A 27,269-nucleotide genomic window follows, 5' to 3' on the forward strand; every position below is an offset into this window, starting at 1 on the left:
CACAACTTCCTCACTGTGGTAATAAGCTTTTCCTCCGTGCTCACCCAGCTCTTGCTGAGGTGCCCAGTGGTGTCGTTCACAGCTTATTGAAAACCGAAAATCATATCCTCAGGGGGGCGGGCTGCGGGCCTGGAAGGGGAAAAATACACTCCCTGGCTGGGAATTTTCTTTGGCCTTGAGGGCTGCTCAAACCCTTGCAAGGAGACTGGGGAATTTCCCCCGTCTTCCCCCCACCGCAGCACCCAGGCTGAGGCTGAGCTGTAGAGAGGTGCAGTTCTGGAGGGTTTGCCTCTTCAGCCGCTGGGAGGCCTCTGCACTCCGTTCCCCGGCGCCTGGCTGCGATTACTCACTGGAGCAGCGGCACCAGCCTTCCACCAGGGAGCCCGAGCTCCCGCCCTCCTCCCCCATCTGCAGCCTGCTGGCTCCCTCTCTCCCTCTGTCTCACTCTCTCTCTCTCTCTCTCTCTCTCTCTCTCCCTTTCTCTCCCTCTCCTATCGCAGCACAATGAAAGCCTGTGTTTCGCCGTGAGTCCGAGGAGCGGGAGCCGGTGTCAGGAAAGCGCTCGGAACAGACCTGAAAGAGAAAGGAAAATACAAGCTACTTTTTTCTTCTTCCCCCCCACCCCATCTATAAAGCGAAGCATTACAAGAGATAGAGCCACATTGCCTATGGGAGTTCAGACCCTGTGAGCCACTGGCCGGGAAAGGAATGTACGAAAGTGGACAGAAAAGTGGCTGGATATGACTCGGTGCAATTTGCTGGAAGTTTGTAAGTTTGACCATCGTTTGTAAATTACTCTCGGAAGACTTTGTCTCTCTTGATACTGTATTAGAATAGAACTTGGGGGCGAGGGATAAAAACGTAAGTGGGAAAGGGGAAGAAATGTTTTGAAGGAGCTTTCTCAGTAGCCAGCCACTTCAGAGTGCTTTCATTTAAAACTAAGCAACCTAAGAGGGAATCGGGATTTTTGCCGGTGATTGGATTAGCTTGAAGAAAAGAGCATGGTCCTGAAGTCCAATTACAGACGTTGTTAAGACCGAAAAGCTGTCTCCTTTGGGGAGAAGACTACATTCTACCGTGCCCCCCAGGAGGACACCGGAGGGAGAAAAAGGGACAGAGAAACCAAGACAGTCTGCCTTGATTTCCTACACTTCGAACATGACTTCCGAAGCCCTGGAAAACAGCCCTGTTGTTTGTTTTCTAACCTGAGCAGAAGTGAAGGCTGCTGGTTACAGAGACCAGGCTGGAAATGTGTTTCTCTGCAGAAACACCCCCATAAATAATTTTCTGAAGTAACTTGGTGAGGGGGAGGCCGGGCCTCTGTTAATGACCCTTTTGATTCCTTTTGCTATGCGTTTCTGTCTCTTTCTTGATGATCCCTGAATTCTTGAGCTATCCCCCAGACTTTGTGTTTACAAAGTACCTGGAGGCTCTTGTCAGCCTGGTGGGGGAGAAAAAGATCTACAACTCTCTCGAACTTCTCCTGAGCTGTCAAATGCAATTAGAGTAAGTTGATCAGGGTTTGTTTCTAACTTCCCTTCTCCAATTGGTTTCTAATCTTTCCCCCAACCCTCTTGCTACTCGCTCCCCTCCCCCACACCTCCTCCACTGTCTCCCCACCCTCTGAAGACCTTTATTCATGTGGCCCTGAACACTGAAACCAGCTTTGCCTGCAATACTCAGCCCCAGCCTCTTGCACCTCACCATCCCAGAGGCAGTAATCACTGTGTCCAACAAGATGGGGGACACAGCGCCCCCGCAGGCCCCCGCAGGAGGTTTGGGGGGGGCTTCTGGGGCGGGGCTCCTTGGAGGGGGCTCAGTCACCCCTAGAGTGCACAGTGCTATTGTGGAACGCCTGCGGGCTCGCATTGCTGTCTGCCGACAGCACCACCTGAGCTGTGAAGGACGCTATGAACGTGGTAGGGCTGAGAGCTCAGACCGAGAAAGGGAAAGCACTATGCAGCTTCTCAGCCTGGTCCAGCATGGCCAGGGGGCAAGGAAGGCTAACAAACATGCCAAGGCTACAGCCACAACTGCCACCACCACAGCCCCTGCACCGCCCCCTGCTGCCCCTTCTGTGGCCTCCCAGGCAGCAGCCACAGCCCCACCACCTCCACCAGACTACCACCATCACCACCAGCAGCACCGGCTGACCAGTAATGATAATGGTGGGATAAACAGAGAACAGCAACCACCAGCTTCGACCCCCGGGGACCAGCGCAACTCGGCCCTGCTTGCGGTAAGGCACCTGGTTTTCTCCTATGATTGTGGCTTTGGCCCTGTGGCCTCTCGCGAAGCTGATGGTTGTCTGGCATCGTGGGGAATGAATGGCCATGAAGATGGCCAAGATATCAGTCTCTCAAAGGCAGCAGGGTGTGCGTATGTGGTGGTAAACTCTTACTGTTAAAGTCACTGGTGCCCATTGTCATTGTCCTACACTGAAGGGTATCCCTTACCAGGTAAGAGCCTGCGTTCTCCAGAGGCTCAAAGGGGCCACAGTTTGTGAAAGAAGAACTTACAGCTGAGAAACCCTCTCGAGAACCCTCCGGTTTAGCATGTTGGCTCTGGTCAGGCCCAGCAAGACATTCTTAACTTAGCTCAGTTGACCTGTTCGCTTTGCCCCATCGTTCATCCCCTCTGAAGGGCCCTGTCTGTAATTGACATGCCATCGCAGAATGTCCCCACAGTAAGAGACATGGGGGAACTCTCAGATACACTACTGAAGGCAGGAATGCTCAGTATGAGAACTACCAGGATCCTTGTAGGCTCCCCAGCCCAGGCCCGATCCAGTCTTTTTTCTGGACCCCCCAATAAAGCAGCATTATCTCCCAGAACTCCCAGAAGGCCCTGAGAACTTTTTTCTATGGTTCTAGGAACCACCTTGTCCTCAGTTCCTCCTGGTGACGACACATTGGGTCCAAGAGCCTGAGTAATTTTCTGCCTGGAAGTGCTTCCTCAGAGGCACAGCAACACCCCACCCAGAGGGAAAAGCCTTGAGTCATTGGTTCTCGGTTGTCAGTCTTGGTCAGGTGACCCACTGCCTGTGGTATTCTGGCTTCCCCCAAACTGCTCTGCCATTAGTCTTTCAGTCAAAATTGGAACCCAGTCCTGCGCCGTACAGGCTCCTCCCACGGGGCCCCTGAAGCCCTGTGACTGGTGAGACAACCATAGCCTAAACCCAGCCTGATGGAAGGCAGAGGTGGGAAGCAGCCATGGGAGCCCCAGAGCACTCAGAAAACCCTAAGGAAGGCTGGTGCTTAGGAGCTCCTGAGGGAGGAGGGGGCCTGTTCCAGCCAGCAGCTACTTCCTGGCTGCTGGCCCCCTGCTCTTCATCTGTGGTGATTCCCATGGTTCCTGGAAAACTCTGGGGACTAAGACACTGCTCTTCCCCCACAGGGCACACATTTTTCTTGGTTTGCTTAGAGCTGTGATTCTGCCTGCCGCCCCCCAACCAGGTCCAAATGAAAGCCAACTTTCCATAGTTACACTGGCCTGTGCTTTATCCTTAAATGAAATTATTCAGTTTATATTGGACTTTCCAGGCCTATATTCCTCTCTCTTCCACCTGTTCCATCCCCACTTCTCCCTGAAATTCCCAGCGAAAGGAAGTTTGTCTCCTGAAAGAGAGATCCCGGGGAGAAGGAAGAGAGGGAGAAGAATGAGGTTTGTGTGCATGTGCGTGTCACCAGCATCTGCGGCCAAAAGTAACTAAATGCCTTGATTGTCCCCAGTAAATTTATAATCTGTCTGCAAGCCTCCCAATAATGCGGCTTTGTGTGCTTCAGAGTCTCCTGGCAAGTGCTTCTGGGGTGATCCTGAGAGCAAGCCACCCAGGCCAGCCCCAGAGAGAAAGACTGATCCCCGCTCTGGGTGCCAAGCCTAGAGAAGCCCACAGGGCGGGTTTGTCCTGTGGCGCTCCCTCCCAGCCTCAGCAAGGCAGGCAGCAAGCATGTCCCCTGCAGCCCTCTTTGGTTTTGTTTCTGTCTAGTTGGGAGGGAAGTTGATATGGTCCCATTTTGCTGGAGTGTCACAGGACGCAAAACGAAACCAATGTTAGGTGGCATTGCCTCAGATGTAGGCCAAGGCAGGCAATGGTGCCTGGCCTGTCTCTACTAGACTGTCTGCAGCTGCAAAAGCTGAAGGTGTCTGCTCTGCTGCCCCTTTCCTGGGGACTCTCTTTTCTCTCTCCCGCCCACCAACCACCTCCTAAAATAGCCCCTCGCTGGAATACCCTCTGTGAGTGTGAGGATGAAGCCCAGAGATTTGGTGTGAGTTAGGAGAGAAAGGCAGCAGCTCAGTCCACATGCTCACTCCTCCATGAGAGTGGCTGCTCTGATACTCTTTCAGTTATTGGGAATTCCCTGCTTTAGCATCTAAATTCGGTGCTTTGTTCCTTCGAATGTTACTTGGGTCTTTGAAGCAAATTCTGTAGGAAGCTGCTGTCACTGGATGGGGAGAGGCCTGGGCATTCGGGAGTCTCATCTAGAGGTCTCCCTTGGCTTGGGCATCTCTTGTGTTCAGAGACAATGTTAAAAATTTTAAAGGGCTTCTGCTGAGAATGCATGTCAGAATTTTTTCTTAGTTTGATTGTCTATGTCTGTAGGCAGATTTCTGTAGTCTAGATGTGTTGAGTCTAACACTCTGATGTTCTCATTTGTGCGCTTTAAGTGCCCATAAATGTCCTTTGGAGGAAGAAAAAGTATTGATCATCTGAAATCAAATATGTGTGATGCGTCCTGGTGAAGTTCGGTAACCAGCATGTGACATGCACCAATGCCTTGGGCATTGTCGCTACTACCTGCCAACTGAAGGTGAACAGATGCTTTCTGTTCTGTGGTATTAACGTTGTCTGTGAGGGATGTTCTATGGCAAAGACTGTATACTGCCTGGGCTCTTTAATAGCTTGAGTTTGAAGAACAATGCAAGAATAACCTCTAAGTCAGTTCTAATTCTGTCCACTTGAGAGCCTAATTCTGCTGTCCTTACTCAGCCCGTTTCTTCATTTAGCTCCAGTTCAGGGGAAGCCCCACTTCTGCAGAGACTGTGAACCCAAAGCCTCACAGAAAGGTTGAGGTTGTAGGATTCTAAGGAAACTGACCTTTTTACCCACTCAGAGAAGACTTTAGCCACAAACTCTTTTCTGCTATCGTATGTTTGACTCTTTGAATGAGCTGTAAAAACTCAATAACCACTGGTGCACGGAGCAGTTCGGTTGGCACATACGTGAAAATTATTTTTTTTCCCGCTTGTGTGAGACACACTCTCTTCCTGTGCCACAGACCGTTTAGGTAGATAACTGGTACCAGGCCGTCTTCAGTCTCAGACATTACCTTCTCTCTAATGTGCCGTGGAGGGATGAACACAGACGAGACCCAGAGCTTGTCTTGGTTTGGGGCCTGCTTAATCGCCAGCCTGCTGGATGACTGGGAACAAGGCACTGAGTACTCATCTGTCAAGCAGAGATCAGTTCCTGCGGGAAAGCACTCTCATTAGTGAGTGTTTGGGGGAGAAGGAAGAGAAGACAGAAGCTCCACCATGCTGTTGCTGAGCTCCTAGCATCAAGGGGGAATACTGGCTCCTCTGCGCTTTAGAGAGATCCCCTCAGCTTTTGCTTGTCTTTTTTAAGTGGTAAAATAGCTTGTATTGTAAACAGAGGGATTGGGCTTGCAAAATCAGGGCTGTCAAGATAAAACCAAAATAGCTGTATATTTAAGTATCTCCAAAGTCCTAGAGCACACTACTCAAAGTGGGCTATGCTGTGAAGTCTTATGTGTCCTTCAAGAGTGTCCTTTATACATCTGCATGGGCCCTAGAAGCCTTGGCAAGGTGTGTCCCCAGAGTGTCTAAAGGGCATTAGAAAAGTTGTTTACACAAATGATATGGAAAAGTTAAATATTTTGCCAACTGTATTCTAAAATGCCAGTTCTTAGTTTCAGAAAGCCAAACCAGTTAAATGATCACCAAGTTCCCAGGCGTTTTCTGAGTTTCCTATTAACCAGCTCCGAATGTGAGAGCTGCCCAAGGCATGGCCGGCAGGTCTGGAAGTCTGAGACTGGATGTCTACATGACAAATCTCCTCTCGGGGACTCGGAGAGGACTGTTTACATTATTTATTTATGCTGCAATCATCTCCTTACAAGCAGACCTATTTTATTTTGCTTCTCCAGAACAAAGTAATAAAGGAGAATTCTCAGCTACCCAGGGCCTTTCCACCTCATTCAAGGAAGTGTAAAGCAAAGGTTCCAGTGGAGGGTTCGCTGCACGATGCTCTTCCAAACGTTGTCCAGAAGCTTGCACTGGTGACAGTGTGAGGTCACACACATGCGGGTGCTCTGTGCTTTCTGCAGGAGTCCTTTGCTTTCTTTGAAATAATGTTGTTATTAAGTACTACTCCTCAATATTTTTCAATCTTAAACTTTACTGTCTATGGCTTTCCTCTACGTCTACTCAGTTTTAATCACTACGGCATTAACCGGGGGCTTTCAGATATTCTTAGACACAGCGATTAAATATCACTAGTGGTGCAACAATGACCGGTTGTTTTCTAAATTGTATTGTTTACTTTGATTCTTAGCACTGTTATTTCATTTAAGAAAAAAAACCTAGTAGCAAATTTGAAAATTAAGAAATAACCACCCAGCTTTGCTCTATGTGTACAGACCAAGCCCTTCTGAGTGGTTTCTACTGACTCCCCCTCCTTATGCCAGCCCCTTGCCTGCGTTCAACATCCGCAGACAAGGCCATCCATGTTTAATGAAAACAACTCTCAATTCCTCCTCCATTTTCATGCTAATTTCCTTCAGACTCCAGCAAGCTCTGTGGGAGAATAAAGGAGATGTGATATGCTACAAACATAGCGCTGCCCACAATCCAATGGAGAAATCACCCCCTGCACAGCGAAATAACAGTAGAAGTTCCTAGCCTTCAGGATGGCCTAAAACCAACACAGAAAGTTAAAGGGAGAGGGAAGCAAATTTCTATAAAGACCCAAAGTCCCCAGGGAGCTCTTTCCATGTTTACACCACACCCACCAAACCAGGTCAGATGGGTGATGTTTGTCCTGTGTTAGAAACAGGGACACTAATACTAAGATGGGCATGGTAGCTCATGCTTGTAATTCCAGCACCCAGAGGCGAAGTCAGGAGGGTTATCATGAGTTTGAAGTCAACCTGAGCTACATAATAAGTTCTAGTCTAGCCTGAATATGAAACAGTGTGAAACTTTCTCTTGAAAGACCAACAAAAAACAGACCAGGCAGAAGCAGAAGCCTGCAGGTTTCTGTGAGTTCAAGGCTAGCTTGGTTTGCATAGAGCGTTCCAGGCCAGTAAATACAGTATTAAACAAAACAGCATGGTGCCGAGCACAAAAAGTAAATGAAATCGGAGTACTGTTAGTGGGGAGAAAGAGATTCGAATCTAGACCTGGAAAAACTTATAAAGAATATGGATCACCTCAGGCCTGAAAGGGGCGAAGACACTAAGGGTGAGGTGAGGGTGTGGCCTGCAGGCACACATGTGGAAGTTAAAGGTTTAGGGGATAGAACAGAGAGTAGTATGGTGGGGTATGCAGCGAGGTGGAAATGCAGGGTTGGGTTCAGAAGCATCCTTAAAATGCTGGCATTCTCACAAAAGCAAATGAAAAGCCCAGGTCAAATACGGAGCCAGGAAGGAGCAGAGGAGCCCAGAGCTATGAAACAATAGTAATCCTTCATATACTTGAAGACAAGTATTGCCCCTCCCTCCAGCAGCCTCTTCTCAGGGTACACAGCCTAGGTGCTCTTCTACAGCGCTTTGAGTTCCCGAGGCTGCTCAGTGTTTGCTGTTTACACACTTCCCCATTCATGGCGAGTTATATACAGCATGACCATGGCCTTTGGAGCTGAGAGCAGAGGGCTTTAGAAGCACACTGGCTAGAAGGGGAAGAGAAACTGAAAGGAATGGAGCTACAGCTCCACCCCTTCCAGACTTCTTGCCTCCAGTTGCAAGCAAGGTTTGCCCTGTTGATGTAATGAGCTCTCTCGGTGAGCAGAATTCCTTAAGTATCTGAGTTGTCTTGAACCCTGGTTTGGGAATGTCTTGTCCTTTAAAAGAAGCATGAGAAAAACTTTACAGAACACTCTGATTATGGATAATATTTGAAATGTGCTTGCTTCCAATACAGATAGGCAACTGACCTTTAGGTACCTTAGAGTTCAACAGAAACCAGTGACCTCCAGAATACAGAGGAAAGCCAACACCACCACCACCACCAACCCCCTCCATACCTTCGCACACTCTCCCACCCCCTCTCTCTGAGTCACATCAGAAGGCTGTGCTATGTGAGCTACTCACAGCTAATGTTCTGTGCTTCTACCATCTTTGACATTTCTGCCTGTCTGTAAGGGGCCAATAGAAATAATCATGACTTGAAGAGAAAAGTTTACATATACTGTAAGAACCCAAGAAGGCCAGAGCCCAGCACAACCAGTCAAGACACTGAAGGAGCAGCTATGAAAAGGAGACAGTCTCAGTACTCACACACACCACACTTCGTGGTTCTTCATGGTTTGAGCACAGGTTTAGAAATCATACATCAGAATGTGGGCCTGGTGGTTTTTAGAGTTTGAGGCAATGATTCAGTATTTTGAGTGTGCACATTGGTAGGCTCACATAAGTGATCAATTTGGGGCCGTCTTTTCCCCCTTAGAGCTTATTAGAGGTGCATGGATGGAAATCAAATGTTGAAATTGGATTACCAAAGGAGGTAAGTTAGCAGAGCAATTAAAAGGTGTAAGTCTGGGATCTGGGGTAAATGACCAGGTTTAAGTCAGCACTCAACTGTGTCTTCCTGGTGAAGTACTTAAATTCCCCTGCCTCCGTTTTCTTAGAAATGATGGTGGTAGAACTAATTTCCTACAATTTTTCACTAAATGAACCAAATACCTAGCACCATGTAGATGCTCAGTGAACTATAGTTATTATTACTTAAGTGAGAAATGACATGCTTGATTGACCTAGCCTGAGTTTCCCTGTCTGGAAGTACATTAGACATTCATTGCAAGGCGTGGCTTTTCTCATCAATGTTTACTGAGAAGAGTTAGTGCAGGGTCCTGCATTACTTAACTTCCCTCCGTGATTTAGTTTGCTATCATCTGGGACCCATTTACATCTCGGTAGAGTATCCTTGTTGAGCTGTTGAGAACAAGATGAAACAATACATCTTCCTATCCTATCAACAAATCCAGTCTGGGACCTGACTGGATTACCTTCATGACTGTGGACTTCTAGAATGCATTCTGAACCTTCACTCTACTTGTGGAATGTGTATTTAGTAAGTGAGTTATTTACACTATCTACCAAGGTGTTGAATCCTTTGAAGGGACTAGCCTCAACTTAACAATTAACTCAATTTTTATTTCAAATTAGCAAGTGGTTCTAAAAATAAACCCAGTCCCAGGTTAAAAGGCCCTTGCGACGGAGAACATATGCTTCTGAAAGCAACAGGAACCTGTCCCCTTCCCAGCCATGAGCAGTGCACGGTTACAGACCCTTGTCCCCATGAACTTCCTGCCTGTGAATCTTTTCTTCACTCAGTGTCTCCTAAGATGTGTCTTTCTGCAAGAAACATGAAAAGGATGTTGCCAAGACTTGAGAGCAACTGTAGTGATGGCAGTTCTTAGCTAAAACAGGATTTCCTTGGAGAGAAATAACAAAGAAAAGAATGGTCCCTGCTCTTTTCTTTGGTGGATGATACTTGTGCAAGGATCATGTTTGCTTATCTATCTATCTATCTATCTATCTATCTATCTATCTATCTATCTATCTATCTATCTACCTACCTACCTATCTACCTACCTATCTACCTATTTATCTACCTACCTACCTACCTACCCACCTACCTATCTATAAATCTATCTATCTGTCTATCTATCTATCTATCTATCTATCTATCTATCTATCTATCTATCTATCTATCTATGAATCTATGAACCATACATATGTATGTATGTATGTATGTATGTATGTATCTATCTATCTATCTATCTATCTATCTATCTATCTATCTATCTATCTTCTTTGAATTTTTTGTTCTTCTCTCATAGATTACATCCTAACTGCAGTTTCCCTCCCGCCACTCTTCCCAGCACTTCCTCTTTCCCCCAGATCCACTGCTCCTCCTGTTTCCCTTTTTAAAAGAAATCAGGTCTCCCAGGATTATCAACTGAACACAGCATCACAAGTCACAATAGGACTGGACAAAAACCCTCATATCAAGGCTGGCCGAGGCAACCCAGCAGGACAACAGAGATCCAACTGCAGGCAAAAGAGACACCTCCATTGCCACTGTTAGGAGTCCCACAGGAGCACCAAGCTACCAACCTTAACTGTGTCTGCGGAGGACCTAGCTCTGATCCATGCGACTTCATGTTTACTCCTTCCGTCTCTGAGAGCCCCTGTGAGCCCTGCTTAGTTGATTCTGCAAACCTTGTTCTCATGCTCTTGTGGTATCCTCGACATAGGTTCTAACTCAAAGAATACTGTCAAAATTGTGTTTCTTGATTTGTTTGTTCCTGTCATTTAAGTTGAGATTCCAGTTCTCTTTCTCAAAGATAATGAGTCTTACAAAATGTAACATCAAACTCATGTGAGTTTTCTTTTGTTTTAGTCTCATGTTTAGTAGTGTACTTTTTCCTGAGTCATTCTGACAGCTTCCTACGGGATACAGAACCATTGACACCGTTGCTTTCAAAGGTCTCTTCTGCCAGGAACATGACTAAGTTGCATTAGTGCATCATGCCCAGCACACCAATAGCTCCCACCGTGGAGAGCCCAGGGCACTGAAGGCCTTGGTCTTCAGCACTACTTTCAAGAACTCCTGATGGGTTTGAGCAGAAAGCTAATTAAAAAAAAAAGTCAAGGCTGGGGAGATGGCTTGGTTGATTAGGTGCTCACTGTATAATGTGAAGACCTGGATTCAAGCCCCAGCACTCACATGAAAAGCCCAGGGTGGTGGCCCACACTTGCAGTTCCCATGCTGAGGGTGTAGAGACAGGAGAATTCCAAGGTTTCCCTGACCTCCAGCTCCCTTGGTGAGTTCCAGCGGGAAACAAGGTAGACGGTTTCTGAGGAATTACACCAGAGGCTCATCTCCACACACACGCAACCTGCACACACTCGTGTGCACCCTCACAAGCACACACCCATCCAGGCTCACATGTGAGCATGTAATCCTGAATAATCTGAATAGTCTTCTAACAGACACCAGGACACACAGAGTATTATCTCAAAGTCATGTTACCCAAGTAGGGTTAAGGGAGTAGGGCTTCGCTGGGTCAGTATATATGCATGAGTCTTTGGGGTGATGTTGTTATACTTAGTTATAACTTGTTCCTTTCTGGGACTCTCTAGAATCCAGATCATATACCAATTAAAGTGTTCTTTGGATGAGCAGCTGGGAGAACAAATTTTTTATTATGGCCATAGTTCACCTAAGCGTTACACCAGCTATGCTTTGCTTTCTAATTGCAACACTGCGCCGTGTAGCGCCGCAGAGACAGCAAGGCATGGCTGCTGCTGTTATGCACGCAGTTGTCTTGCAGCAGCATGGGGAATGCCCAGAACGCAGACTTGAGCAGCAGCCCTCCAGACAAAGCAACAGAAGCGACAGCTTAGTAAAGTTTGGGTTGAAATCCCCAGCATTGTACCGAAGAGTGCTTCCTTTGCTGGCTTAGATTCTCTGCATGTGGATCTGTTTGCAAGCTCCGTCCCCCAGAGAGAAAGTCTGAGCTGTCTTTGTGCTAAATTAAACATTGGTTTTCTCCTTGGGAACCTGATCTTCCATAGGCCAGGCAACAATATCTTTCTGAGAGAGCCCCAGCCAAGCATTTCCCGCAGGAGCACACTGGCTGGGGAGCCTTTTCACTGGCCGTCTTGTCTTCTTAGTTCGCGTGTGAGTGCAGTGCAGGGCAGTTGTTTTGTCTAACTAGATCCAGTGGCCCTCGGAGCAGGCGCGCACTGTAATCCCTGCTATAAGGCTGTCGTACGCTGCTTAACATATAATAAATGAAAATGGCTAGAGAGGCAGCCAGATTATTCAGGATTACATGCTCACATGGGAAGGAGTTTCCTTACCCCATCCTCTAAATCCTGTGCTCTCAGCATGGGAGGCAGTGTGTCATAAACAGAAGCCATCTCCTTCCCACTTCATCTCATTTCCATCCTGCCTGTCCCCCTAGAGAGCTAGCTTATGCTGCTCTAAAAATAGGCCACGCTTCCACAATTTATAGACCTGTATGAGCCTGCAGAGAGAAAACAGACGAAACTCTCTTTTCATAGATGAAGAAATTAAAGCTCATTAAGACACAAAACAAACAAACAACAGCATTAGAGCTAGGGGAAGTGCACAGGGATTTTCACATCTGTTCGAGGCTACCCAAAGTGTCATTTATCAAGATAACTTTATAAGCCTACGGGAAAGTAATAGTAGGACGTTCACATGAACATTAAGATTGTGTTGTAGGATGAGCAAGAATCTTTCTTTAGGGAAGTTTTTAAATGATCATTCAACCTCTTCAGCATCAAATAGCCCTTTCAAGTAGTACGCTCCAACTCAGGAAAAGAATGGCTGCTGTTTCCTCCTTTAGATCTTATGTGGCCCCCTGACTTTCTTTAACCAATTATATGTGACAAGACTAGCATCAGGCTACCCCCGAGGTTGTCCTCCAGGCAGTCCTCTTCCAACTGGACTTGCCTGGAAGCGGGATATCCACACGCAGAGAAACCAAAGCACCCCTCCTGCAAATGGCACCACTCTCCTCACGTGACCAACCCCACCCCCATCTCAGCATAACCTGCTGGAAAACCACCCAGCATAACTACCATGCAGAACCATGAGAAATTCTGCTTGGCTGTACTGGCCACTAAGTTTGAGGTGGTTTATAATGTTGCTAAAGTTGGCTAAAATCTGTGCTGGGAAGCAATGAATGACAATGACTGCTGCTTTTAGTCATGTTCCTGAGGATACATTACTTACGATAATTGTCCATATCTCCAAAGGCTGTGGGCTTAAACTAGACAATACTTGAGGTAGCAACACACAGTTTTCAAGCTCCTGGCACAGACCAACAGACACTGATTTCCCTGCTTTTCATTTTCTCTTTTAACCCCTTCCTTTGACACCCTGCTTTTTTTATGTGTGTCCAAATTCTCCCAGCCTTCCCCAGGTGACTGTCCTTGGAAGAGCTCCCCCCCCCCCCCCTTTCTGGATAACGGCCTTTCGTTCCTCTTTACTAGCAGATTTCCAGCATTCTTGTTACGCTCCAGGGGTCACATCTGCCTTTGGGAGTCTGCTCTTAAAACAGAAAGGGTTAACCTCATAAAGATGTCACCCCTTGTACTATCGTGCTGCCCTTGGGAGCCTCAGAGCACATAGCAAGTATATATGGCCAGCGTAATTGCATTCGATCCTTGAGGTCACAGAAGACTTTGTGAGCTAGGACGCCATACAGCGAGGAAACAGATTCTGCTTTTAAAAGCATTCTTTTAAATTCTCACTTGCTTTTCTGCAGGAAATGGCCTGCGTGCGTGTCTCATTTTAGTTCCTCTCTTAACTTCACAACACATGAATAAGCAAATGAGCTGAAGGAGATATCATAGTAGACCTACAGGCTGTGTTTATAAATGAAGCAGGAATAGTCCAGCCTGGGAAGCAGTACTGAGGTCCTGGGATACCAGCTTGCTAGCTGTTGTGCAACTTAAGTCCTTCATTACACTGGTATTGATTTTCCTCTTGTTCTTTTTCTTCTTTTCCATCATCATCATCATCATCATCATCATCATCATCATCATCATCATCATTTTAAAACAAGAAGAACCTGTTGAGTGGCTTGGGTCACCACTGAAGTCTTTTTTGTTATGATACACTTTTTAATACTTCTCCCATATGTGGCATTTATTTCTTAGACATTAAGTCTTTTACTTACCCCATAAGTAAAACTATTGAGAAATAACAAAAAACAGTTAATAAAGATGGGTATGATTTTTTTTCTTTTTTTTCTTTTTATTGTTTATTTATTTATTAAAGATTTCTGCCTTCTCCCCGCCACCACCTCCCATTTCCCTCCCCCTCCCCCATCAACTCCCCCTCCCTCATCATCCCTAAGAGTAATCCGGGTTCCCTGCCCTGTGGGAAGTCCAAGGGCCACCCACCTCCATCCAGGTCTAGTAAGGTGAGCATCCAAACTGCCTAGGCTCCCACAAAGCCAGTACGTGCAGTAGGATCAAAACCCATTGCCATTGTTCTTGAGTTCTCAGTAGTCTTCATTGTCCATTATGTTCAGCAAGTCCCGTTTTATCCCATGCTTTTTCAGACCCAGGCCAGCTGGCCTTGGTGAGTTCCTGATAGAACATCCCCATTGTCTCAGTGTGTGGGTGCACCCCTCGCGGTCCTAAGTTCAGGATTGGTAAAGGGAGTCTAAAATAGTTTTCGTCACAAGTTACGGTTATCAGAAGAGGCAGAGGGCAGCAGTATTCATTTATTAGTACCTGGGGACAGGGGTAGACAGCATAAGAAACAGGGCAAAGGGAGTAGAGCTTTGTCTAATTTGCTTGTAGCTAGAGTCCTGACTACTGGACTCCACACCCACCAACTACACTTGTAGCATTTCTTTGGAGCAAGGAATGCTCCCAAATTGAGTACCACCATGACATGATAGCATGCAGCAAAGAATATAAAATGAAAAGTAATTCCTTCTCGGGAGTTGACGGGTGTTCAACTGCACACATCGGTCCCCCATCTGTTTGTCTCTCCCACATAGACACAGAACAATTGAAAAGTGCAGATTGATGGATGGGATTCTATCCCTGTCACCACTTCATCTTTAAAATAGGTTTCCTCTTTAAAGGGGAACTAGCAAAGAGAGTCACAGAGAAATTGGCTTGGGGGATGGGATTCAGCTCACTGCGATTTTTTTTTTTCTTATCACTAAAACCCTAAGCAGAGCATAATCACCTATTTCCCCAGGGCAGCCCTAAGCCCTGAGAACTCAGCTCTGTTTGGGGATTTAATAGAACTGGAAAAAAGAATAAGCAGGATCGGCTCCAATGCACCAACAAAGGAAACATTTCCCCCAGATATTAAATGGAGAGAAATTCTCAACACACATCTCACCACCTCCCAGAAGCAGCTAGAACACAGCTCTTCAGCATCTTTGTAACTCTCCGAATCTTGGGGTCTTCAGATTATGTCTGAGGCTCCAGAACAGCTGGGTGTATTTTCTTAACAAAGCAAGATGTAACTCGCACGAATGGAAAAGCATCCTTGCATTGTGATTGTCATACTGGTCATTGAAGGGCTTCATTGTCTGTTAAGTTGGAGTCATGGAGATATTGACTTTTTCCCCAGTTGCTTCTAAATAGCCTGGAATTTCTTTTGTTAAGATTTTTAGATGAACATATTTTGGTATTATATGCTGTGCAATGGGATTTTTCTCTCTTGAATCCTAAAGCAATGAATATTAAGTTGCCTTTTTTCTCCAACAGATTCTGTCATACCTTTGCTGAAAAAATGCATCCCAAGTCTCAAAGACACACACATACACACACACACACATAGATATACATGCACCCACACAGACATACACTGTGCTCCGAACGATTGTTTTTAGTATGTGGACGCGAGTTGGCTATGTGAGCAATTTTCAGAAAAAAATGAAAACAAACAACTCAAAAACTATTTAAAAGAAATTGCTGCTAGGTGGTCATGATGCATGCCTTTAATCCCAGCACTCGGGAGGCAGAGGCAGGTGGATCTTCGTGAGTTCGAGGCCAGCCTGGTCTACAAGAGCTAATTTCAAGACAGGTTCCAAAAGCTACAGAGAAACATTGTCTCAAAAAAACCAAAAAAAAGAAAAAAAAAAAAGAAAGAAAGAAATTGCTGCAGAAACAAAAGCATGCTGACTTATAGAAACTAGGAAAGAACTGTGTGATAATAGCCAGAGTGATAGGAATCCATCCTCTCGGCTGACCAGACCTCCACCATCATGTTCTCTTGGGCAAGTCACCCATGTTGGACCTGGCTCCTTAGTCGTCTGCCTGGCTGAATTATTCTTGTCATACAGAAGTCACCTCCAGTATCACTTCCTGGGTGGACCTCAATGGCTGTCTCAAAAAGGTAGATACACGGCTAATCTCTCTTCAACTCCTGTGTGCTATGTCCTCTTACAGAGTTTTATTTTCTTCATAACTTTTACCAAGGAATTTATTTTATCACTATCTGAAACTATCTGAACCCATAGTTTCTTTGTGTGTCTCTTCTCTTTCCCCAATGGAACTATAAACTCCTTGAGACCAGGGGCCATGGCAGTCTTGTTTGCAGTAAGCATCCTAGGCCTTAAAGTCCTGAAACTATGCAGTAAATACCTGTTGAATCAGTAACCAGATTGTTGGGTTTTAGTTTATAGTTATCATATGTGGCTCTCAGAGATGGGAGAGGAAGAGGAGGAGAAGTTATACAAGGTCCCATGTATTTAATTATGCATTTAACATAGATGTACCTGAGACATACACATGAGAGAGAGAGAGAGAGAGAGAGAGAGAGACCATTAATGCAATTCAAAACAGATCCTATTGAAAGATTCAGAGGGTAGATAATGTCTTAAATTTTTTCCAGGTTCAAATTCTACTCTTGTCTTTTATGAGAGGATGGTGTTGGTGTAAGTAAAGGGTAAATGTGTAGGTGTTGAATACTTATTACATGCTGCGGCTCAGACCAAGCATCTCATTGGACACAACTTACTTTCTAAGGGAAAGACTTGAAGTAATCTAACTAAGGGACATGGCAAACATAATGTTACAGTGCACAAACCCTTCTTCCTTAGCTGAAGTAGCTGTTTGAAGACAGATATGGGTCAATTAAAGGAAAGCAAATCTTGGAAACACTCTGGAAAGTAGAGCCACAAGAAAACATCTATCCTAGAGTTCCACGGTCTCCTTTGGCACAGCAGCTCAGCTCTGGCCATGTGTCCACCCATCAGTCATCCTGGCCCAGCCTGGGTGCTGCTTTCACCTGTGTGAGTCAAATGCTGGTCTTGATGCCTTGGTATCTTAGTGCTATTGCACTTTTAATCCAAAGTCACTGGGATCAAGGACTGAGGAGGAAATGCTGTGCTAAAGAATACCATTCCGCTTTAGATGTGGAAATATTGGGCGGGACGTTGCTCACTAACAGAGTCTCTGTCCAATGTTAAGAAACTGGGTTTCATCTTCAGCATTGAAAAAGAAAAGGAAGGAAGGGCAGGAGCAAGGACGAAATGGAGGGAGGGAAAGAGGAACGGAGGAAAGAAGGAAGGAAGGAAGGGAGGGAGGGAGGGAGGGAGGAAGGAAGGAAGGAAGGAAAGAAGGAAGAGTCAAAAGAAAGAAAAGAAAAGAAAAAAAGAAAAGAAATGCAATCGGATAAACAATGGTTGGGAAGTTAGTGCCAGGACCACAGGGAGAGCGGCCCAGCCAACTGTCAGAAGTCTGTAGAAGCTGCGACTGTGATCATCATAGTACTTAACATGCACCTTCTCCTCCCAGAGACCTGTGCTATCAGTGAGCTGTCACTATAGCTATAGTACATTACAAATGGGAAGCAGGCTTGGAGAAGTTAAGAAAGAATACTGTTGTTCAAATGTCATCTGCGCTGTGTATTGACTGCCGGCGCACAAATCATTTGTGGAGTTGACTTTACAGAGAAGTGGGAAGGGCTTAGTCTTGTTTGGTAAGTGCCTGTAAGTCCGTAGTCCCGTGCAGGACACACTAGCAGCAACCTTAAGCCGTTGAGTCACAAAATCCTTAATTGCATCCATAGCTAGATTGAGACATTGAAGGTCTCCAGCTCTCACAAGCTCACCCACACAAAACTCGAAGCCAATGATTCTTCCAGGAAGAATGGCAATCATGAATGGAATGAGGATGTTGGACTCTAAGTCACACCACATCTTCAACAAGGAAGGCTGAAAGGGGGGCCTTTTGACTTCTTATTTCAATCATTAATTTGCAAGAAAACAGGGCAAGGTGAGAATATGGTTTAATTTTTGAGACCAAACACTTAGCTGCTGTGTTTCTTATGACCCCACAGGGCCCACTGGCAGGCTGTGGATAAGGTGCACAGTCATTTTTGAAGAAGGGAATTAAATGAGATTCTTGATGGGAATTAGAACTGGTCTCTCAGTTTCCCACCTTCCTGTTGCTCTTTTTTGAATAAATATCTTGGATGAAACTTATAGGAAAGATCAATAGCTCTTGGCTCATACATGGCGTTTGTAAGCATTTCAAATCCAAATGGAGAATAGATGTCTTTAAGTTGATGGCTTTTTTTTTTAACTTCTGCCAAAACAAAATGGGTATGGTGCTCATAATCAATGAGAATTTTGATGGAGGTGAAGATATACTTTATTTATCTCTAATTCAGGTTTCACCGTGGTGTCAGACATCTAGCATGCATGCATGCACCAGTAAATGTTGAACTTTACTGACAAATATACAAACACAGACTTTTGCTTGTGTGCAAATGCATGCATTAAGTGTATGAGGTACACATGTGTACATATGTGTTGAGGCTGGAGGATGCCCCCGCTGTGGTTCCTCAGGTGCCATACACCTTTTGTTTTTGTTTGTCTGTTCACTGTTGTGAAACAGGGTCTTTCAGTGTCTTGGAACTCACCAAGTATGCTAGGCTAGCTGGCCAACAAGCACTAGATCTATCTGTCTCTACCTCTGCAGAAATGGAATTCCAAGCACATATCATCCACCCTGGCTTTTTGTACATGGATTCTGGAACTGAACTCAGGCCTTTGTGTCAGATTAAACCATCTCACCAGTCTCAAAAGCATGCATTTGTTTATTTGTTTGTTTTGATACAGGATCTAACTATGTAGCTCTGGTTGTCCTGGAACTCACTATGTAGACCAGACTGTCCTCAAACTCACAGAGATCCAACTGCTTCTGTCTCCCAAGGCTGGTATCAAAGGCATGGGCCACTATGCCTGACTTTTATAAGCGTGAAATTTTATGACCACAACTCCTACTATGTTCTGTGCACAGAGTAGGAAACATTGTTCTTCATCATGGCCTTCTGGTGCAACAGACTGTCTATTAAAGAGTCACAATTAAGTATTCACCTTGTCAGGGACTATTCTAGATGTTTTTGAAGTTTTAATTCATGTTCCTGTAGTTAAACTATGACATTATTCCCACTGGATAGATAGGGAAATTGAGGTGCAGTTGAAGAGCAGTACAGTCAGAAACTGAGCCATTGCTGGCTAGCCACTAACCGGCCTGTAAGCAGTGCTTCTTGCAGTATATGGAAGACATCCACACGGGTGTCCTCAGGCACACCTAAAGCCATGGCTCACTGTGAGAGTTGCCAATCTTCTGTTTTCTAAGGCTCAGAAAGTGCAGGAACATGTGGAGTCCATGAACAACAAAAATGCTTCATCTTGCAGTCTGGGACAGGTTTCTGCAGCCACCTGGAAGGCCGGCCTATGGCAGCTTCTGAAGAAAACCTCGTGCTCTGTGGGAAGAAGGATGATGCTGAGTCATTGTAAACATTGGCCTTTGGCATGGCTGGGCCCTAGCACAGACTCTTTAGGCCTGGGAGCAATGTACATCCTGTGGAGGCCTGAGTCAGCCCGGCTGCTGTGAGAGGGCCTCCAATCCATTTAGGAAACAAGTTTATGTTTAAAGAAATGAACTGCCTTTACCTTGCGGTCCTTGAAGACAGCGCCCCCTCTGATCTGCAGGTGTGGTGTGGACACTGCTTCTCTCCTCCTTTCTTGCATGAGATCGCTTTCCCTAAGACCCTCACCTATGAAAATCCTGGACAAGATCCATGTTATGTATATTATGAAGGAATTATTCTTTGGATAGAAGGAGCTGCCAGAAGTGTGGAAATGGCGAGCGTGAGGCCCCAAAGTTAAGAGTCATCTTTGGAGCTTTCTTTGGGGAATCACATCTAGCTATAAGCTTCCATGTAACTTCTCAGTAAGTCTGCTGTTATGTCTAAGTCCTGTCCTACGTTTAGGAAATGGAGAGGAAAAGAAGGCGGTCATCTTCATGCTGTCTCTTCTCCCCTCTCCCATCGTACCACCCCTTCCCTGGCCCCCCAATCTACTGGGGGTGCTTTCATTTTTTTTTTTAATCAGGCACTCTTTTTGTGCTAATATGTAAGATTTAGTTTCTTGAGTTTTCAAGTTCCCCTGTATGGAATGCTCAGCTCTGCACCGTACTTACAAGCATGTTCAATGTGAATGTGTTCCATAGTTTTGTCAGATTCCCAAAGCGCTCCAAGGGCCAAAGAACCGGAAGTCAAGGCCTGGGGTAGGAAAAAGAAGAATCCCAGGAATCCTCGGGCAGTGTGATCACTCCCTGCACGGGGCAGCAAACTCAGGCAGAGCTGTGGAGTTGGTTCCTCGCCAGTGTTCTACTCATTCCAGTTTCAGAAATCTTCGAAAAAAACAAACGTACTTTGTTTTGTGCCTGGATCCCTAACCCTAGGCCTTCTTTGTTGTGGTATCTATCTGGGCACCTTTTCCTTGTTTCCCAAAAACTAACAGTTCCTGGGTCTGCTCTGTTGTTTTCATTCTCTTCTGCAGTTAGAGCCCCAGGCAGCACTTTCTGATGCTTGGTTTCTAAGTGACCTCTCCCATTTGCAGGCCTCCCCTCTCACTTCGAGCCCTGCATTTCAATGGTGTCTTTCCCTGTCTCTGCAGGGACGTGCAAAGGCTGACTTTCAGCTTTTCCCTGGGCCCTCTGCACACGGACTGTTCTTATTAACTGTACCCCCCAGGCTCCGGGAGTTCCTATCTTGGCAATGGACCATCAAACACCCTATTTTTAAGAGTCTCTAACTTAGTTGTAAACACGTGCTGTGACTGGGCTCTCAGTCTCTCTGCTCACATTTACTGAAGCGGTTTAGCTGTTGAAAAGTTGTCATGATGAAAAAAAAATTAAGAAATAAAAGTTCAGCCTCCAGGATTGTTATTTCCATTTGTCTAACTCAAAACAGTATGACCGAGAGAAAGGAAGAAAGAAAGGAAATAAGAAAGAAAGAAAAGGGAAGGAAGAAAAAAAAAGAAAAAGGCAATTGGCATTCAGTTGCTTCATTTGATGGTCTAGTCATATTGGTAATCTGAGGGGAAAATGGAGCCTCTAGATTGCTTTACTCTGACAAATGCCAATCAAACACTCACGGGTTAGGGGTGGTGTTTGCAACACATGTTTAAATGATCGAGACTGCTCAAGAAGCCAATCCGGTTCACTGTGTAAACTGTTTATGCTCTTAAAACTATGTGTATTCATAAGAAAAACACTCTATAGATGTATTTACTTTTATCGTCCCATTAGGAGAACTTAATCACTACCCCAAATTCTCAGCATTCGCTTACACATAAGCTCACGGACGTTGATCTCTGAGGACCTCACACCGTAACAGTCAGGGATTTGGTGAAGAAGAGAACGCTGTATATCTATCTATTCCTTTGATCCCTTTAAGGGGTGTAGGGTACATATCTTAATCTTTGGAGGAGATTGTGACTTACAGCTTAGAGCAGGAGATTTGGGAATTTAAATGTCGAGAGATCAGTCTCTGGCTTTTTTCTCGTGATTTAAGTAAGATTCTGGGAGTAATGTTGAACAAATTCTTTTACTTATCCAAGGAGAAAAAGGGCTTCCCTCAGGGCTAGCATTTCTCCAAAGCTGGAGCATGAGAGGAGAACACCTACCCTCAGAAGTTATCACATATATAAGATGCTGGGTGTGTGTGTTTGCTAGGGTTATGAAATGAACCTGCCCCATGGGCAGTCACTCACTGAGCAGGCAGGCTGGCCTGGAAGCGCTCACTGAGTGACACGTGAATCTCTTCAGCTTGAGTCCCTTTGGAAGGCTTCTGGATTCAGTGATGGTTGTGCTCCTCCAGTAAAGCGATGTCTTTCTCCTTACATCACAGGCAGAGGAGCACAAGCACAGGCCAGCGCATGCGTCCCACACATTCTCTCTCCCGGATGGCTGTGCTCTAAACACATCTGCTTTATTTGCAGTCTTTGTCATGTAATGTATGATCTTTCTGTCATGCTTCCTGCTCTGCTTTAAAATCCCCCCTTTAAAATGCTTTCTAAGATAAGATGTAGCAGGCATTTCTTCACTACACGGGCTATACAGTCGATTTTCCAGGCAGAGGAAATCCAGACTTGTGGGACCTGAGAGAAGACTCAAAGTGTAAAGTACTTTTCGTGCAATCAGGAGAACTCAGATTTGGGATTTCTAGAACCCAGGTAAAGGCAAATGCAGTGGTTCACATCTGTAATCCCAGTGTCCCTGTGGCAAGATGGAGACAGAGACAGGACGAGTCCTTGGAAGTTTCTGCCCCCTCCACACACACCACTCTTGCAGGAATGTGTGCAATTGCCCGCTCTCTCTCCCTCTCTCTAGCCCCACCCCTCCCTCTTCTTCCATCCCCTTCTAATTAAAATATTAATGAGTCAAAGACCATCATAGAAGGTGTTTAAAGAAAGAGGAGAAATACAACCAACCCTCAAATAAGAATGGTCCATTCTGCCCTAAGTGTTATCTGCTTCTAGGAGAGATAGGGTGTTCTATGTGAGTCTTCCCTGGAAACAACAGTGTGCTGGGAATGGCCTAAAGTTATACTCTTGGAGATGCTGAACAAAGTTAATGTGGAGCTGAGGCAGTGCATAAAAAACTCCTTTCTCTCAACCTTCCAATATGCTATCACACTGTTGGCTGTAATTATTAGCTATGCTATGGGTCATTACATAAGCCAATAAAGCAAGGCACTCACTCCCCTTCTTTCTATTTCCCCCTTTGTCAAGGTATTTCATATATATATATATATAATATATATATATTATATATAAAGGTATTTCATATATAATATATTCGTATATATTTCATATTCATATATATACGTTTGTTTATTTATTTTTGAGACAGGGTTTCTCTGTATAACAGTCCTGGGTTTCCTCAAACTCACAGAGATCCACCTGTCTCTGCCTCCTGAGTGCTGGGATTAAAGGCGTGCACCACCACCATCTGGCTTACTTTTAAGAATATTTTAATTAATTCTTTGAAAATTTAATACAATGATTTTGATCACATTTATCCCCAAATCCTCCACCTAACTCCTCCCAAATATAGTTAAGCCAGTCAGCATTCTAGCACCAAGTGGAAGGGGACCGTGAGTGAGCCTCATTCCCAACTGAGGAGCTACAGACAGTTGATGATTTCCAGAGGCTGGAGTCAGTTTCCTTTAGGGGTGGCTTTTAGTAGGTTGACCATGCTCTAGTGGGCAGCCCTCCAAGCCCAGGAATACATGAACATCACAAATCGGAATCAGTAGGCAATTAAACAAAAATAAAAAGAGGACACAGAGTATTTCATAGATACAACCTAACCCATAAAACGTGTATCTCTGCAGTCTTAACTAGTTTGCAAATCTCTCATCTCCTTGACTATCTTAAGGAGGAAGCTGTAACTTCTTCAGGAACAGCTAGCATTTCTTACTAAACATTGCTCCTTGTATGGTCACTGCTTCTTGTTGTTGCTGCTGTTGTTCTAGGCTGTTCTCGTCATCATCATCATCATCCTTCACCTTTTTCAGTATCATTTTGCTATTTTACCAAATTTGAACGACTCATGTGGTCCCTTCTGATAGCTAGACTTCTGTGTATAGAATTTGATCCGCTCATGGGCAGCATGCTAATTATACCAATACAAACATTATCTAGTTATTGGGGGAGGTTATGGTGTTTCCTTGACTATAAAACTTGGGTTCTAAACACTTAAAGTAGAGTCAGAATTAGTTGTGATCAGGAAGATTTTTTTTTCCTGAATGGGTGATGGAACACCACTCCACGCATGTGTATGTTGTTACACCTCTGGCCTCCTGTAGCCACACATGTGCGTGGATGTTCAAGGGTAGCAAAGAAGTAGATTCCGTGGCAGGTGGTAAAAACACGTCTGTTGTTTTAAACACTTTTAGGAGGAAGACCTTATAAAGTTGAGCTCTTAAAATTCCCTGACAATAAGATTTGTTGTTAAAAAGTCAGTTCCACTTGACATACTAACAGGATTTATGAACGATCGCCACATAGCATGCATTTATTGCCCTGAACAATTTCTAAGGCTCAGGAATTGGAGAGCTGCTTTGTTGGGCGGGTAAGCCCAGGCCAGATCACAGGGTTCTAGCTCAGCCATTGGCTAGGGTTCCAGTCAAAGCTTGACTGACGATGGAAAATTTGATTCCAAGTTCAGTCACACAGTCATTGACAGGGGACCTCGGTTTCTCAGGGAATGCTGATCTCCTTTCCTGCACTGATCTCACTATAGGCTGCTGAGTCCTTAAGTCCCAGTATCCCAATATCTCCTCAGAGTGCTGATCCAAGAAGGGTAACCCCAGAGGGAAGCCACTGTGCTCACCCACTTTCTCCAGAAGTGACAGACCTCTTCTGCATATGCTGTTGGCCACATAGACTAAAACCTGTATCTTTTACAGAAACATGAGAATCAGGAAACAGGACCGTTGGGGGCCATCTTGGAGGTTCTTAACCATCAATGAATAAACACTGGCCAAGAACCCAGGTTACCATGTTGCCTACTACTATATTATTGAGGACAGATTTGCCCCTGACTTGCACAGTTTGGCCAACCCTTTCTTTTGTAGATATGTCTTGTCACATCTATATTAAGCACTTTCTAAATGATTCGGTTACATCAGAGCATTAAACAAAAATCTCCTCACCATGAGGCTTCCATTATTTTATATTCTGCTTTTCATGTAACAAGCCTATGGGTGGGTGGGCCCATGTCACTAGAATAAGTACTGGATCTCAAACCATTGTTTCAGACTTGACTTGACCTTGACCTTCTTAAACAGGAAACAGTGGCTGTCAAACTTTATCTACTAGGAAAGGTTAGTTTTTGTTGTTGTTGTTTTGCTTTGTGTTGTGTTGTGTTTTACAACATGGTTGTAGTAATATAATCTCTCTGGTAACTGCTTTCTTCTGTTAGTTAACTCTCTCAATGATAGATTCTCTGTCTCTGATGGACAAAGTGTGGAAGTAAAGAACTTCCAAGAATTAGGAAACATCAATCACATTACTCGAGAATTGCAGTTTAGGGGTTGGACCAACTGGTACATGAGACATAACTGCCTTGCTCTGCTCTGCGCTGCACTGGGTATGTCTGTTGTTTACTCCTCCGATCCTCCATATTGCTATTTCTAAACTGACAGCAACACCAGCACCTGTCTTGGAGTTGGAAGCAGCGAGTGACCTAAATCACTTATCTCAGGATCTTCTGTGTAGATGCAGTTCAAGTCTATGTACTTTTTTCTTGTTCTGACGGCATCAATGCATTGACTCGTTACCAAGGCTCATCCCTACCATTACAGTCTGAGCTTACCTCTCAGTTTAACCCAAGTGCCCAGGATGATAATGGAGATATATAGCCTGACCTCCAAAGCAGCCTCTCCCGGTCTATCATCAGCAAAAGCTATTAATGCCTTTTGTGTTTATAATAAATTGGACAATTCAATATGGGATTCACAAACCCATGTCTTTGGATTGATCACTGCCAGCTTAGAATTGAGATACAGATGAGTGCTTCAACATCTACCTGCTGGCATCTCACTGAAGGAGTTTGTGCTATATTTGTTGCTCTAGGCTCCAGGGTGGGGTGGGAGTGGGCGCCAAGGACTCTGGAGAATAAAGATAAACATGCTCAGCCAAAGATGACTCTCTCCTTCTGTCAGTTTTGAAAGTTGAGCTAGAAAGTTCATCGTTTTCCAGGGGACAGTACTTTGCCTTCCTGAGGCAGAGTAGCGCTCACCTCTGTTTTTCTTCTCCGGAATGACATCATTGTGAAAATGGCGGGACTCGGGGAACTGCCAGCCTCAGGAAGAACGTAGAAAGCCAGCAGGCCAGGCTCTTCAGTGAAGAGTGTGGCATGACTTGAAGACCCTGGTGTTGGAAGCTCTGTGCACTGCACACACACCCGCATTTCACCAGCCTCCATGGGCAGGAAATGTACACACTGGAAACATATCATCCCTAGAGCCATCTAAAGGTGTGAACAAATGTAATGAATTTCCAGGCAGCAGTGGGCTCTGGATTGGTTTAAAATGGTAGCCTTTCTAGAACTACAAGAAGGGGCAGAAGGAGGGAATAGATGCTTGGGAGTTGGGCTAACCTGACACTGGTTGGCTAAGGGCCTGAAAGGGGAGGCTATTTCTTGATCTATCCAAACCTATGCGAGTATAGAATGGAACATTGCCTTACTGTGAGATTATGTACAACACGTGACCATGTATTTCAAAACAACATCCTAGGGACCTGCCTTTTTATTTTATGCTCTACCAGTTTTCCAAATTAATTAGGTCAGAATATCAAATTAGTCTAGTTAGGAAACTAGCTTTAGTTCCCACGGCTTTGGCTCATCAGAATTTACTGATGAGGCCACTGGTGAGAAATGTGCTTGATACTCCGGTTCCCACCTGAGAAATTTGCGACCAGGAGCTCTGGGATGGGATCATGGGAGCAGATCCCTTCCTCATTTAAAGTTGGAGGCACAGCTTGTTAGGGAGAGTCTCAGACTTGGGAGATTTGGCAGTCACTTTGACTTAATCATTCTAGGTGTTTGTGGAGGTCCTTTAGGTTTGAAAGCACTGCCTTGTGGGTGGCATAACGCCACAGTGTTCCTAGGGGGTTTCCCCATGTTTGCAAGAACCCAAAGTAAGATTAGACAAGGTGCAAGCCCCATTCTGTGGAAACCCCGTCAGTCAGCTCTGTGTGTGACCCAAGTGGAACAATTTACAAGGTTCCCAGGCATCTCTTCAGAATGCGTGCAGGGACAGGGCACCTGGGAATATCCGTGGAATGCAGGCCTGAAGCCGAAGGACAAGTAGAACCAGAGGGCTTTGGCAGATAAGAATGCCAGTGTACTGAGCAATTAACTCTCAAGCAGGTGTGGAGGGCCTGGCCTCAACAGGCGTCTCATTACCGTCCATAAGTTTGGGGTCATTGTCTCAGTTCTGGCTGAAAGATGTTACTTGAAGGCTGTCTGATTACTATCTTGACTTTTAGAGGATCCCTTCCCAGCTCCCTGCTCCACTAGCCATGGCCGTCAGCTCCATCTCCGTTCTAGTGGACATCATCTCCATTCTAGTGGCCATGGCTATCAGCTCCGTCTCCATTCTAGTGGACATCATCTCCATTCTAGTGGCTGTGGCTGTCATCT

At 45.2% G+C, this 27,269-nt stretch overlaps 1 protein-coding gene across 1 annotated transcript in view; it reads left to right on the forward strand.

Moving 5' to 3' along the window:
- Window positions 1-481: 481 nt before the first annotated feature.
- Window positions 482-27,269, forward strand: part of Maml2 (mastermind like transcriptional coactivator 2) — a 330,279-nt gene continuing 303,491 nt past the window's right edge. The window contains exon 1 of the mRNA XM_057768038.1: window positions 482-2,239. Coding sequence (XP_057624021.1) covers window positions 1,739-2,239 — 501 coding nt within the window. The 5' untranslated portion in view covers window positions 482-1,738. The remainder of the gene's footprint in view (window positions 2,240-27,269) is intronic.

The sequence above is a fragment of the Chionomys nivalis genome, chromosome 4 (assembly GCF_950005125.1).
Source record: "Chionomys nivalis chromosome 4, mChiNiv1.1, whole genome shotgun sequence".
In the NCBI taxonomy this organism is placed as follows: domain Eukaryota; kingdom Metazoa; phylum Chordata; class Mammalia; order Rodentia; family Cricetidae; genus Chionomys; species Chionomys nivalis.